Source organism: Artibeus jamaicensis, unplaced genomic scaffold, assembly GCF_021234435.1.
Source record: "Artibeus jamaicensis isolate MK-2021 breed Jamaican fruit bat unplaced genomic scaffold, CSHL_Jam_final contig_519, whole genome shotgun sequence".
NCBI classification, from domain to species: Eukaryota; Metazoa; Chordata; class Mammalia; order Chiroptera; family Phyllostomidae; genus Artibeus; species Artibeus jamaicensis.
The window spans coordinates 47,655,116-47,667,579 of record NW_026521871.1 but is presented as its reverse complement, the minus strand read 5'-3'; the positions used below and the strand labels follow the sequence as shown (position 1 = coordinate 47,667,579).

Genomic DNA, 12,464 nt, shown 5'->3' with positions numbered 1-12,464 from the left:
GAGATGCCTGAGGGGAGGCAGCTGGAGAAGGAAAGAAGGCAAAAGGACCGATATCGTCCTTCCCCACCTGAGAACACCACGTCAGCAGTGAAAATCCAAGAGCTGGAGCAGGCTGCAGCCCTCTGGGAGAGCTGAGCAAAAGTCTGGAGGTCTTCCTGTTAGTTTCTGATCATTTTCATCAGTAATTTAACATTTACCATTTTTCCTTTTTTTTTTCTTTTTTCTTTTGCAAAAACACTCACCACCACCTTACCTTGGAACTGTAGACCTACCTCATAGGCTTATCTGGAGCCTGGGGTGGGAGCCAGGGCCCCCCATAACAGTGGCCCCCAACATCTGAGAGAAGGGAAAGGCACACAAAAGGCTAGGACTTTCAGTCCCACGGTCTCCAATTAAAGCAGCCACCTCAGGTCCTTTCCGGAAGCAGGCAGGATGTAAATGACACAGCAAAATGCACACGAATGTAGACCCTGACCAAGAGTTCGGAGACCACCCATAATGAAGAGTGTGTACTACGTGGGACCATCTCATTCATTTCTGTATTGAGCACTGACACTCAGACATTGACAGATGAGTAACTGAATCAACAAAGGAACTAAAAGCACACTCTCAGCATCTAAGTCAGGATGAAGAAAGCCATAGGCCCAAAAGTCAAATCAGAGCAACAGCACAAGTACCTACTAGCGTTTACCAAGGGTTTGCCGCGCTCTGCAGGCTGCGGTCCAGGCTTCACAGACATCAGTCCGTTTAACTCCCCAACAGCGTGATGAGGGAGGATTTTTTTTTAAAAGATTTTAGTTTTAGAGAGAAGGGAAGGCAGGGGGAGAGAGAGAAAGAAACATCGATGTGAGAGAGAAACATCAATCGGTTGCCTCCCATACTTACCCCCAACCAAGGACCAAACCCGCAACCCAGGCGTGTTCCCTGACCAGGAATCAAACCTGCGACCTTTCACTTTGCTGGGCAATGCTCAACCCACTGAGCCACCCAGGCAGAGTGAGGGCCCATTCTCATTACGATTATTTTGTAGAGGAAGAAGCGAGACTCAAACAGCCGGAGGACCTTGCAGAGACCACCCAGGTCCTGCATAGGGGCGCCGTCTGGGCTGACTCTGGAGCCCACCCTTGTGGCACCGCCCCCCCCCCGTCATGGCACAGAGACCACGGGTTTGGTTGTTGCTGGGGATCAAGCCCCACCCCCAAGTCTGGGACACCCACTGTCTGGGACCGTCCTGGGGGAGAAGCGATGCCAGGCACCTCTGCCGCCCCGCCCTCTGGCGTGTCCTGCGCGCCGCCGACTCTGCTCTGGGGTGCGCGCATCGCAGCGTGTTGCCGCCAGACGGGCAGGGCAGGGGGAAGCGGCCGCCTGGGCTGAGAGAGACAAGACTAGCCCATGCTTTCATGTTCAGATTTGGGGGTCACCCTCGCCCCCACATCACTGGCCACTGGTGCAGAAAATCTGACTTCGAGTGAGTTTCTTTAGTAATGTTACAAATGCAGGGGTGAATGAATCCGAAAGACTGGCCACCATAGCTATCTCCTCCCTCCACTCTCCCAACAGAGCTTCTTAAATTAGCAGTGGGAGCCAGGAAGACTCACGGAGCTGCTGGAGGGATGGTAACAAAAGCAGCCCAGAGAAGTTAGGCGGATACATGGAATGTTCCAGAATCTCCCATCTTTCCTAGGACATGTACGTCTGAATAGCAGACAGACCTGGTGTGAGAACAGGTCCTACAAGCGTCCCTGGCAGAATCACTGGGTCCCTGTTTATTCAGTGATCATCACGTGACCCTGGAAAGCAGGACCCCAGGACCCGCACCCGAGCCAGTGGGCCAGGAAGAGCACCCGCAAAGTGTCACAAGGAAGCGACCACCACTGTAATGTCAAAAACGTATCCAGCAGGGCCAGCAGGACAGAACCTCACGAGACAGAAGCTTGGGTGCCTTGTAGCCCCAAACTCAGGGTAACTCTTAGGGGACAACATCACAGGCCCCAGCTCTGCTACTCCCTTGCCATGTTACTTGTGCCTCAGTTTTCCCCTTTGAGAATGGGGCTACAATGACAGCCCACTGAAACAACCGCAGGGAACAGTGAAGGAGCTACTACGCACAAAGCATAGGTCCAGCAGTCCTCCAGGTGTGCCGGGTACTCCATGAGTTCACTGCTTTGCCAGTGTGGCTACTGCTGTGAATATACACTCACAACACACATCCTTTCTGTTCTCCCAAAACACAGAAATTGGGGATTGAGTGAACCTGTGGTTTCGAAGACTAGATTTCTTTTCCCCAAACTTGGATTTACTTTTGCTGTCTAAGGCTCCCTCTGGCAAAAAGGAAGGTCATGATAAAAACACTTTATTCTGCTTTGGTGAGCTGCCAAATCCACTCGGCTTAAGGCTGGTTCCCAGGGTGCCTTGGATGCGGTCTAGTCAAGAGCTCACCCAGCTAACTGCTCCAGGTTAAGGCAGAGCGCTCTTCTGCCTCCATCCCTCACCTGCGACCTCCCTGAGATCAGCTGGCAGTGAGAATGTTCCGGAGTTGGCTCCAGGGCCAATTCTAATGGCCCAGTGTCCCAGTGCTCCCGGTGCCGATGCAGTGGGCAAAGGCAGAGTGGCCCCCAGTTACAAACGCGGTCATGCACCCATGACGGGCTCCAGGGTGGCCATGGAGGTGTGTCCCCCTCATGGCGATCCACTGCCAGGGGGCAGTCGGCCTTCAGTCTCCAACTGCAGCCCCTCAGGGTGGCCTTGGCAATCAAGTTGAGGCCACTCTTCCCAGGCACCCCCAGCCAGTGACTGACTGTGATCAGGGGGAGGGGGAGGGGCATGGGGGGAGGGAGTCCCTGTTGAGTCGGCTGAGACTTCAATCAGATCTGCATGGAAGTCTGAGGCTCTCCCTGCTCACAGTCCTCACCCATCCCCTCCCCTCCCCAATATTCCTCTTGCACACCTATTTCCACACTAGCATCTGCATGAGCCCCCCGCAGCTGTGTGCTGACCGCTGAGGCCGGGTGGGCCCTGGCCACCACCAATACCCCTGCAAGCCTCGATTCCCTGACAGGCAAACTGGAACCACTCATCAAACTGTCCCAAAGAGTCGATTAAAGACTATAATGCCCGTGAAAGCATTTAACCTCTTGTAAACAGATGCCCAGCAAAGACCGTCTGATGGCATCGTTAATTTTGATTGCTTAAAGTTTGCAACTCCCTTGGAAGTGAGTGATTTTTGAGGACACCATGGCCGCTTTTAATAAACACGAAAACATTTTCCCTGGACACAGCACAGTAAGAGTTATCGGAAGGAGACTCTTTCTGACCAGCAGCAGTCGCTGGAGACTCGGAGCTGGCTGGAGCCAGGCCCTTCACACTCTCACACTCCAGGCTGTTAGTGACTGGCTGAATTTTTGCCCTGGAAGGTTCTCCCCTGGACCACACAGCCGCCTCTGCCCCAGACAGACTTCAGCACCAGCTCAGGAAACAGCACCCTCTCCAGTTTGGGATTTGGGGGGAAACTCCTGCGTAAACCCCAAGAGATGCTTTCTGGGTCCCCTTAGACCTGGGGCCTCGTAAACATGTCGCCCCCTTCCCGAGCAGGCTCTGCGGGGCCAGTGAGAACCAGGAACAGGATCTGAAAAGGCCACTTCTAGAAAATCCAGATGGGGAGGCGGAGCTACACCCACGCCTGGGAGCCGGCGTGGGACAGAAGAGCCCGGGAGGACTTCCCCTGCGGTGGTTACGGGAAGGCAGCTGCCCCACCAGTTCCAGGCATCTCCCCACGAGAATGGGGGCAGCAAGGCCCATGGGCCTGGGGTCCCCATCCTGAAAGTTTGGGGCACTCTCCTCTGCCCCCTGAACAGCCCGTGCCAGCCCGAGGACAAGCCTCTCCCCATCGGAGCCCGCATCTCACATTTCGCCTGAGATACCAGACTCAGAGCCCCACCGTCTTCGCCCTGCACCGGGAGTGGAGTCTTCACTCCTGGGTCCCTGCCCCTTCGCACAGAGCAGGCACTCCGACATTGGAGGGATGGACAAAGAATTCAGCCGCTTTGGCTGGCCACTCTTAGTTCATAGTCAGGTTCAAGCACCTTTGTTTCAGTTTTAATACTCAAATCCGCCAAGGATTCGATTTTCTTTCTTTTTCTTATAATTCCTACTGATCTTTGTCTAGCCCTTCAAGACTGAAGTCACTGCTCTGAACCAGCACTATCCAGTAGAACTTTCTGCGGTGATGACTGTGTTCTTATGTGCCCTCCAAAACAGTAGCCACGAGTCACGTGTGGGCTCCTGAGCCCTCGAAATGTGGCTCGTATGAACGAAGCGCTGAATTCTTCATTTCCTTTGGTCGTGATTAATTTTACTTTAAACAGTCATACACCTGGCTATGGGCGACGCATTGGCAGGACAGCGGGGACGCCCAGCTTGTCCTTTCCGCGATCGGCCTGAATGCACACAGAGGGCGCTGTGCTCCCTGTGGGTCCGAACTGCCTCCTGCCGCACACTGAGCCTGCCCCGACGAACCCCGACAAAGCGGACAGCCGCGCCTCTTCCATCTCCAAGCACTTGCCCTGTGCGTGAGCGCAGCCGTCTTGCTGTGTCCCAGCAAACTGGCAGGAAGGAGGTCGCCAGAACAGAAACCAGGGCACCCAACCAACTCCAGCGCGTCTGGGGCAGAGAAGAGCGGAGAGTGTCAAAGACGCCCCCTCTGGGGGCTGGACGCCGGCCGGACGGCATTTGTTTGTATCGCGGTGCGTCAGAGCTGTCTGCCCTGCAGCTGCGGAACCCGTCCATGTCTGGGGGGGGGGGGCACTGAAACCGGCTCTGTCCACGCTCCCTGGCACCGACTGCTGCTGTTCCAAGACTGCAAGAAGATGGGGGGCTGTGGGTGGGCGGGGTACAGGAGAGGAAGCTGTCCCTGTGCAGGCAGATGCTGCAAAGGAGGAAATGGGGTCACCATCATGGCTGCATCCAAACTGACACAGCGGATGTCTGTAACACTGCCCACCTGGTCAGGGGGCACCCCCACTGCCTAGAGCATGGTGGTGGCCCAGGGGCCGCTCAAGCCAACCAGGTGGAGAGAGCAGGGGCCTGGGGCTCTGCTCTCAACGCACTCTGAGTGCAGAAGCTGGCTCGGTGCCTGGGGCTCGGAAAAAGCCAGGTCACACCCCTTCTCTTACAGAGGCTTAGGCCCTCCTGATCGGTGACAGGTTTCAAAGACCTGATGGGAATTCACAGGTATGGAATTGAAGAAGTGGGGCTGGTTCCAGCAGAACACACACACACACACACACACACACACACGTGCCTTTCGATATGCGCCCAGGGCCCCTCACCACCACAAGCTCTCACCTCTGCGCCTGTGCGGCCTGCACTGACCCTGGTGCTGGAGCCTTGCCCCTGCCCCTCCAGCATGGCCCCTCCCTCCCTCACCCTGCACACAGCAAGCACTTCACCAAAGCAAATTCATTCAACCACTAATACTGAATTAAGAAGCTATGGAGTGATTTCCTGTCAAGAAGGAAGGCACCGAATACAAGGCTTAACATTTTTGCCTTCTTTATTGTTCCTTTTCATGTCTATTGCCTTCCTCTCTCGCCCATGCTGACTATTTGTGATCTTTTTAAGTCTCCTTCTGCAGGATACTAGGCTTGTCCATTGCTCTGGGGCAGCCCTTTGGTAAAATCACTCCAAATCTCCAGGGACCATGTGAGTTAATTCACTTCTCTAGAGTACACACTCTCTCTTCTCTGGCACTTTGGAAATGCACAGAAAACGACTTAAAGCCTCCCTTCCTCTCTGACCCAGCAATTCTAAGCCCAGGAATTCATTTGGAGGAAATAATTAAGGATGCTGCCAAGCTTCAGGTGCAAGGTGAAAAGAGGAGATGGTGGAGATTTCTCATTTCCAAGGCCACAGCCCACCAAGGTGGACAGCAGAATCCACAGAAAACCATGTTCAAGGCGTGAGATGAAGACTATGTGGAGGAAGGAAGAAGAGAGGAAGAAGGATAAGGAGGGAAATACTTGGAACAAGAGGACAGAAATCAAGGAGATGAGCCAAACTAAGATCAGGGTAGGGTGGGGAGGGGAAGGAAAACGTTGCTTTCAAAAGGTTTCCGTGTTGGTTTGGGACAAGCACTCCGGTACAAAGAGTGGCGCACTCCGTGTCAGAAGCAAACAGGGCACCTTTGCGGCCAGCAGCCTGGCCCAGGACGGGTTCCTACCGACCCCTGAAATATCTGTCCCACATCTCCAGGGGCACCAGAGCCACGCACCTGAGCATTACCGCCCAGTGCCACCTCTGCTCTGCCATTTACCCGGTGCCGACCTGAGAGCCAGGCTGTCTTTTCCTGCACTTGTCAAATGTATTCATCATCCCCTTTTTAAAAGGAAGCAGGCTCCACTCTCTCCCCAAGTCAGAGATCAGCCCTCGCCGGTCTCCCTCCCGTGGGCTTACACCGGTGGCCCATCCAAATCCAGGTGACAGGGTCTTAACCGAGTCAAGTAAAGAGCTTAAAGAGCTCGCAGGGCACAAGCCCGCACAGCTGCGGGTCCCACGCAATGCCCCGGGGCCACCGCCTGCATCTCCACCTGAGCCCCCTAAGCAGAGAAGCCCTTCTGTTTTTGACAGCTCTCTCCACATGCCTCGGGCGAAGATCACACAGTCCGGGAGTCCAGCACAGTACCCCGCGGTGTGCTCTCCAGCTGCTTCCGCCCAGATGGCGTCCTCTACCACCTCCCAAGCCCCTGGTGTGGACTCTGAGTGTGGAGGAGGTACTCAGCCTGCTTCGCTTTATAAAGGGATTACTGGCAAGTGCCAGGAAAGACCGCCTGGCCTTAAACTCAGCACCTGGGGCAGATGGTGAGGAGGGAGATGGGAAACCAGACAGGAGCCACACGAGGTTCTCCTGGAGGCAGCTCTGCAAACAGCACGAGGGTTAAAGGACTGGCTGGTCACGGAGTCCCCACCTTTCCAGGAATTCGTGAGCACTTGATCTGCAAAGCCGCTCTTTTCCACCAGCCTCTGTCCAAACCCGGAGCAGTGGCTGTCTGGCAGAACTACACACTGAGAGTGCAGACATCACTGACCTTGCCCTTCCAGCCCACAACCCTGAAGGATGCTCACACCGGTGACCACACAATAAAGAGTCCCCTGGGCCCCCACTGGGCCACGACCTTGAGGAAGGGAACTCTCCATGGGCCTAACTTTTTGATGAAGAGGTGACTGAGTGGCTGTTTTGTTCCCACTTGTGCAAGGAAAAGGGCCAAGGAGGGACCAACCTCTCCTCCGTGCATCTCCTTGGGCTGCACACTCAAGCTCTGCATCCCTGAGCTGATGAGAGTTCCCCACCCCCTGGGGCCCTCAGTAGGGCTACCGGACTGCTGACCTCTGAAGACCACATCCCTCTAAGGCTTCTGGTGCTTGTGTCCAGGTTAGATGACCCACAGAAATGAGACCTAGGCTATGAGAGAAATCACGCACCAGCCCCCCCCCCCCCCCCCCCGTCCTTGTCACCTGGGCTCCTGGACCATCCTCCTTTCCTGCATCCCAGACCCTCTCAGCTCACTTTGGCAACGGACTTTGTAAGGGAGGAAGGGGGCCTCTGGGCTCGGATATGTCCCTGGGGTACCAGACACTCAGGACTCTGGGGACCCCTACATGCCCCGCAACCTCCCACCAAAGCTGCACACACAGCCTATTCTCACACCCGGGGTCACTCTGCTTCCTCTGCGCGGTGGCGCGGGACAGGCTTGAAGCCAGGGAAAGGTGGGTGGGGGGTCACTAGGAGTTCCCCGAAATTGTGGAATCTGCATCTCCAATGCCCTGTCCGCCCGGCCCTGCGGCGTTCGGGATGCAAGCCCGGCCAGCGGCGGGCCGAGGAGCCAAGTTACTGTGCGACCCAGAGAGTTAAGCTGAGTCTGGCCGGGAGGCCGAGGGCCGCTCTCCCCGCACACTCCAGGCTGGGACCCCGAGGAAGCGCCCGGCCCGGCCCCCTCCACCTCCGGGCGCCACCCGGGGCGTCTGGAGGACCCGGGACCCGCGCCCGCCCTCCCTCCTTCCCCGCCTTTCCTCCGCGACCGCGCTGCGCGCAGCGGAGACATTTAAATCGCCCCCTCGGGACGGCGGCGTGGAAAAGGCCGGAAAGGCGGCGGCCGGCCGGGGAACTGAGGCCCGCGCGGCGGCCGGGCAGGGGTCGGGGAGCGGCGAGGACACTCACCAGCGCGTGTTGTCGTGGAAATGCTCCAGCACCGCGTAGCCGAAGAAGGAACCGGCGGGACCCTGGAACCGCACGGGGCGCTGCGGGTCCAGGTTGTAGGCGCCCGCGGGGGTCCCCGCGGCCACCAGCGCCAGGAGCAGCGCGCGGAGCCCCCCGGCGCCCCTCCGCGTCGCCGGGCCGCCCATCCCCAGCCGGCCGCCGCCCTCCCTGTGCCCCGCGAGCAGGGCGCTGAGCGCGCCGGCGGCGGGGTCCGCCGACGGCCGGGAGGCTCCCGGGGGTGGGAGCTGTGCGCTCCGACGCAAGCGTGCAGCGGTGCCGGGCCGGGGACAAAGGGCCGAGCGGGCGCGGGAGGCGAGCACAGCGGCGGCCCCGAGCGGGCGGCGTCCTCCGTCCGGCCGGCCGAGGAGTCTGAGCGCTCGCGGCGAGCGGGGCCGGGGCCGGGCGGCTCTGGACTGCGGAGTGGCGCGCCCGCGAGGTGGGCGGCCGGGGCAGCGGGACGGCGCGGCAGCGCCCCCTGCGGGCCGCGAGCCCGCCGCGCACCTCCGGGCCGGAGATGGCCTGGGCCGCCGCCCGGCGCCTCTGGCTGCCCTACCTCCCCACCGCGCGCCCAGGGCGCTCTGGTCGGGAGGCGACCTTAATCCCCTCCGCAGCCGCGGGCTCTGCACGCCCTCCTGGATCTCTGTCGGGGTCTCCCCCTCCCTCTCACTCTCAACACCAAGGCCAAAGGGAGCCGGGGAAAGGACAGAGCTTTGCCCATCCGCTGCCCCTTTCCCCAGCTGTGAGAGGCAAGCGCTCCATAAATGACAGCTGTTAGTAATAACAGCAGTAGCCACGCGGGAGTGAGCAGAGCAGCCCCCACACCGGTTGTTATACTCACCTGTCTCCTACACCACTGATCCCTAACTGTGGCGCCACGCCAGCCGCAGCTTCACCTGAGAACTTGCTAGAAACGCAGATCCGTAGGTCCCTCTCCAAACCTGCTGAATCAGAAGCCCTGCGGGTTGCACCCCCCTCCCCCCGCCCCGAAGTTGAGGGGGTGGTGTTAGATTTCAACAAGTTCTTAAAAGGTAAGGTTGTTGGGGAAAGGTTAGGACCCACTGATCTAAGACACACATTTCAATCTCCGTAAACTAAATCCTAGAAGTGACATTAGGTGAGAATTGTAGCCCTAGTCTTTGATTTAACCAAACAGACGCTCCCAAACCCGGCCGTAGATCAGATCCTCAAGCAATCACTGAAAAATACAGATTCACGAGCTCCCCCCTGGGCCAGAGTCTTTAAGGGAGAGAGAGGCCCAGGAATCGGTTTGTCAGACAAGTACAGGAGACTGACTGCGCAGCGGGATCCGGGAGGCGCTGCCCTCCCCGAGATTCCGAGCTTTGCCTCGTGCTCCCGCGCTGCCACACCTTGTGTGGCAGCGAAAACTCGGGATTCAGCCTCCCATGAAAAGGATTTAATTCCCAGGTCTTGGGAAGTCCAGGAAACAGTGACGCTAACAAACAAATAAACTTGTTGATGGGCTTCTTGGGACAGCATTTTCTGTCAAATCCTCAACATTGGTGAGTCATTCGGATCATCAGACATCAAGAGTGAGCTCCGTTTCCCAGGTGCCAGGATAAGCTTTCCTACGGAGACTTGACCTGAAGTGTGTGTCTCCAGAATGACCAGCTGGGGGCACGTAGTCATTCCAACCTGGCCGTCCAGGATGCAGAGCCGCTTGGGGGCGGGGGGGGGGGCGTACCTTTGGGGGGGAAAAAAAAAAACGAACCTGTTGTCCAGTTTTCTAACTGAAATGACAACCCACTGCTCTTTCTCCCTTTATTCTCTCACTTCGAGAACCCACCGGGAGGTTTTATATTAACCCGGGTGGTTGCAGATTGAACAATATGCCACATCAGCTCACCCATCGCTTGTCTTGCACAGAATCCGAAGTCAGTTTCCCTACAGCAAACCTGACTTCCTTCCCCGGGGCAGATGATGGATGAGAGCATCCTCGTCATAATGATGCAAAAGAAGTAACAGTTTTGCCCTCACTCCCTCCCCACCCCACCGCACAGAGGAATACTGAGTAAATGTCCCACAGAAACAGTGTTGCTTTTTCATAAGCTTTGAAAAAGTCTTTAAGATTAACTGCTGTACTTTTTTCCTTCCTGAACCAACTTTTTTTTCATATAAACTCATAAGTTTTTGTCTGCCTCTAGTTATTTCCTAACTGCTTACCCACCAGGTCAAAACTAGGTACATTTCTAAGGTTCTTAATACAAGCAGCCTGGCTCAGTAATCTTTATGTTTAGGATATCATCTTTCATTTCCAGAACCCCAGATTATAACAGAAAATAGCACACAGTTCTTCCAGAACTAAAACGCTAGCCCCAGCTGGTGTGGCTCAGTGGATTCAGTGCTGGCCTGCAGACCAAAGTAGTCAGTGGTTCAATTCCCAGTCAGGGCACATGCCTGGGTTGCAGGCCAGGTCCCCAGTAGAGTGCATGACAACCACACATTATTTCTCTCCCTCCCATTCTCCCTCCCTTCCCCTCTCTCTAAAAATAAATAACATCTTTTTTTTTTTTTTAAAGGAGGGTGGGACTTCGTAGATGTGATTAAGTTCAGGATCTGGAATTGGGGAGATGACCTTGAAATGCCCAGGTGAATCCAATGAAATCGCAAGTGTCCTTACAGGAGACAAAAGACAGTGACAGAGCCCAAGAAGAGGCACCAGCTGCGGCTTGGGCAGAACCACGTGACCACCTAGCAGGGCCGCAGGCAGCTCCATGGCCTGGCAGAGTTGGCAAGGGAAAGGATGCTGCAGAAAGAACTCGGAGGCTCAACGAGGAACGCAGCCTCGCTGAGCCATTTTACACTCCTGGCCACCAAAACTATAAGACGATCAGTCTGAGTCATGCTCAGCCACTAGTTTTGTGGCAATTTGTTACCAGACCAATGAGACATTAATACAGCACTGTAGGAGTGTATCAGCCTGGGTAAGATTTTTAGAACTTTTTCCACTTTAGAATCGTGAATCTCCCCTCCCACTCCCATCCGCACTCTCTCCTTTTTTAAAAAATTTATTTGTTTATTTTTAGAGGGGAAGGGAGAGAGAAAGAGGAAGAGAAACATCAATGTGTGGCTCCGTCTCACACACTCTCCACTGGGGACCCAACCCAGGCATGTGCCCTGACTGGGAATCAAACCAGCAACCCTCCAGTTCACAGGCTGGCACCCAATCCACTGAGCCACACCAGCTGGGGCCCATCCTTACTTTCTACACGAGAAGAATAAGGCACAGAGAAGTTAAGCAAAGTAGAGATATTAATAATAACATGCTCATACATTTTCTATAATGATTAAATAAGATAAAGCATATGCATATATATATATGTATATCACAACACAGCGTGTGGTACATAGGAAATATTTTGTAAATATTAACTATTTCTCATCCATTCTTTAGACTATATACTGGGAAATTTCTTCGGCTCTATTTTCCAGTTCTCTAATTCTCTCTTCAGTTGCGTATAGTCTCTCGCAATATGATGTCTTTGAATTTGTAGTTTTTGTTACTTACATTTTTTCATCTAAAAAATTCTAGGTGCTTCTTCTTTTTAAAAAACTGCCTGGTTTATTTTCATAGAGTCTTACTCTGTACTCATATTTCCACCATCTTCCTTGCTGTCTTCAAGTAAATTACACTTGTTTATTTTATGTTCAGTCTCGGTAACTCTAATGTCCACAGTCTGTACATTCACTCCTGCAGTTTGCAGCCTCTGCTGACTGTCTCTCAACAGTGGCTTGTTCCCTGTGTGTTATGTAATCTTTGGCTGTGAGTTCATGTTTCTTGGAAATTTATCTTTGTTTAGAATATGTTTCTAGACAAATGATTTGTGTTTACAACTGCCGATTGCCTGAGGCGCTGCTGCCTCACCGACACTTTCACCTAAATTTCTGGCTGTTTTCTTTCTGCTCACATGTAGTACAGCACAGATTTACAGTTCAGTGTTCTCAGGGGATGGGTTTTCCTTTTTTTTTTTTTTTTAAATTCCACTAATAGCCAAGGAGGCCAAGACAAGAAAGACTCCTTCCAATGTCTCTCTGGGGGGCAGGTGCTATCCTCCTTCACCCACTAAAGAGGTTCAGCTTTGTGCAACCTGTCCAGTCTGTCTACACCCAGGCCTGAGTCCCAGACTCTGCCTGGTGTCCCCTGCACGGTGGACAGCCACCTGAATCCAGACATGCCCAAGGTGAATGCTGACGT

General features: G+C 54.9%; 1 protein-coding gene across 2 annotated transcripts in view; it reads right to left on the bottom strand.

Annotated features, from left to right (window-relative positions):
- ITGA9 (integrin subunit alpha 9) overlaps positions 1-8,672 on the bottom strand; it is a 311,106-nt gene extending 302,434 nt beyond the window's left edge. Inside the window, exon 1 of one of the 2 annotated variants that reach the window (XM_037148217.2) lies at positions 8,213-8,672. In XM_037148217.2, coding sequence (XP_037004112.2) covers positions 8,213-8,397 — 185 coding nt within the window. In that variant the 5' untranslated portion in view covers positions 8,398-8,672. The remainder of the gene's footprint in view (positions 1-8,212) is intronic. The other variant, XM_037148216.2, reaches the window with a different exon arrangement.
- Positions 8,673-12,464: the final 3,792 nt, after the last annotated feature.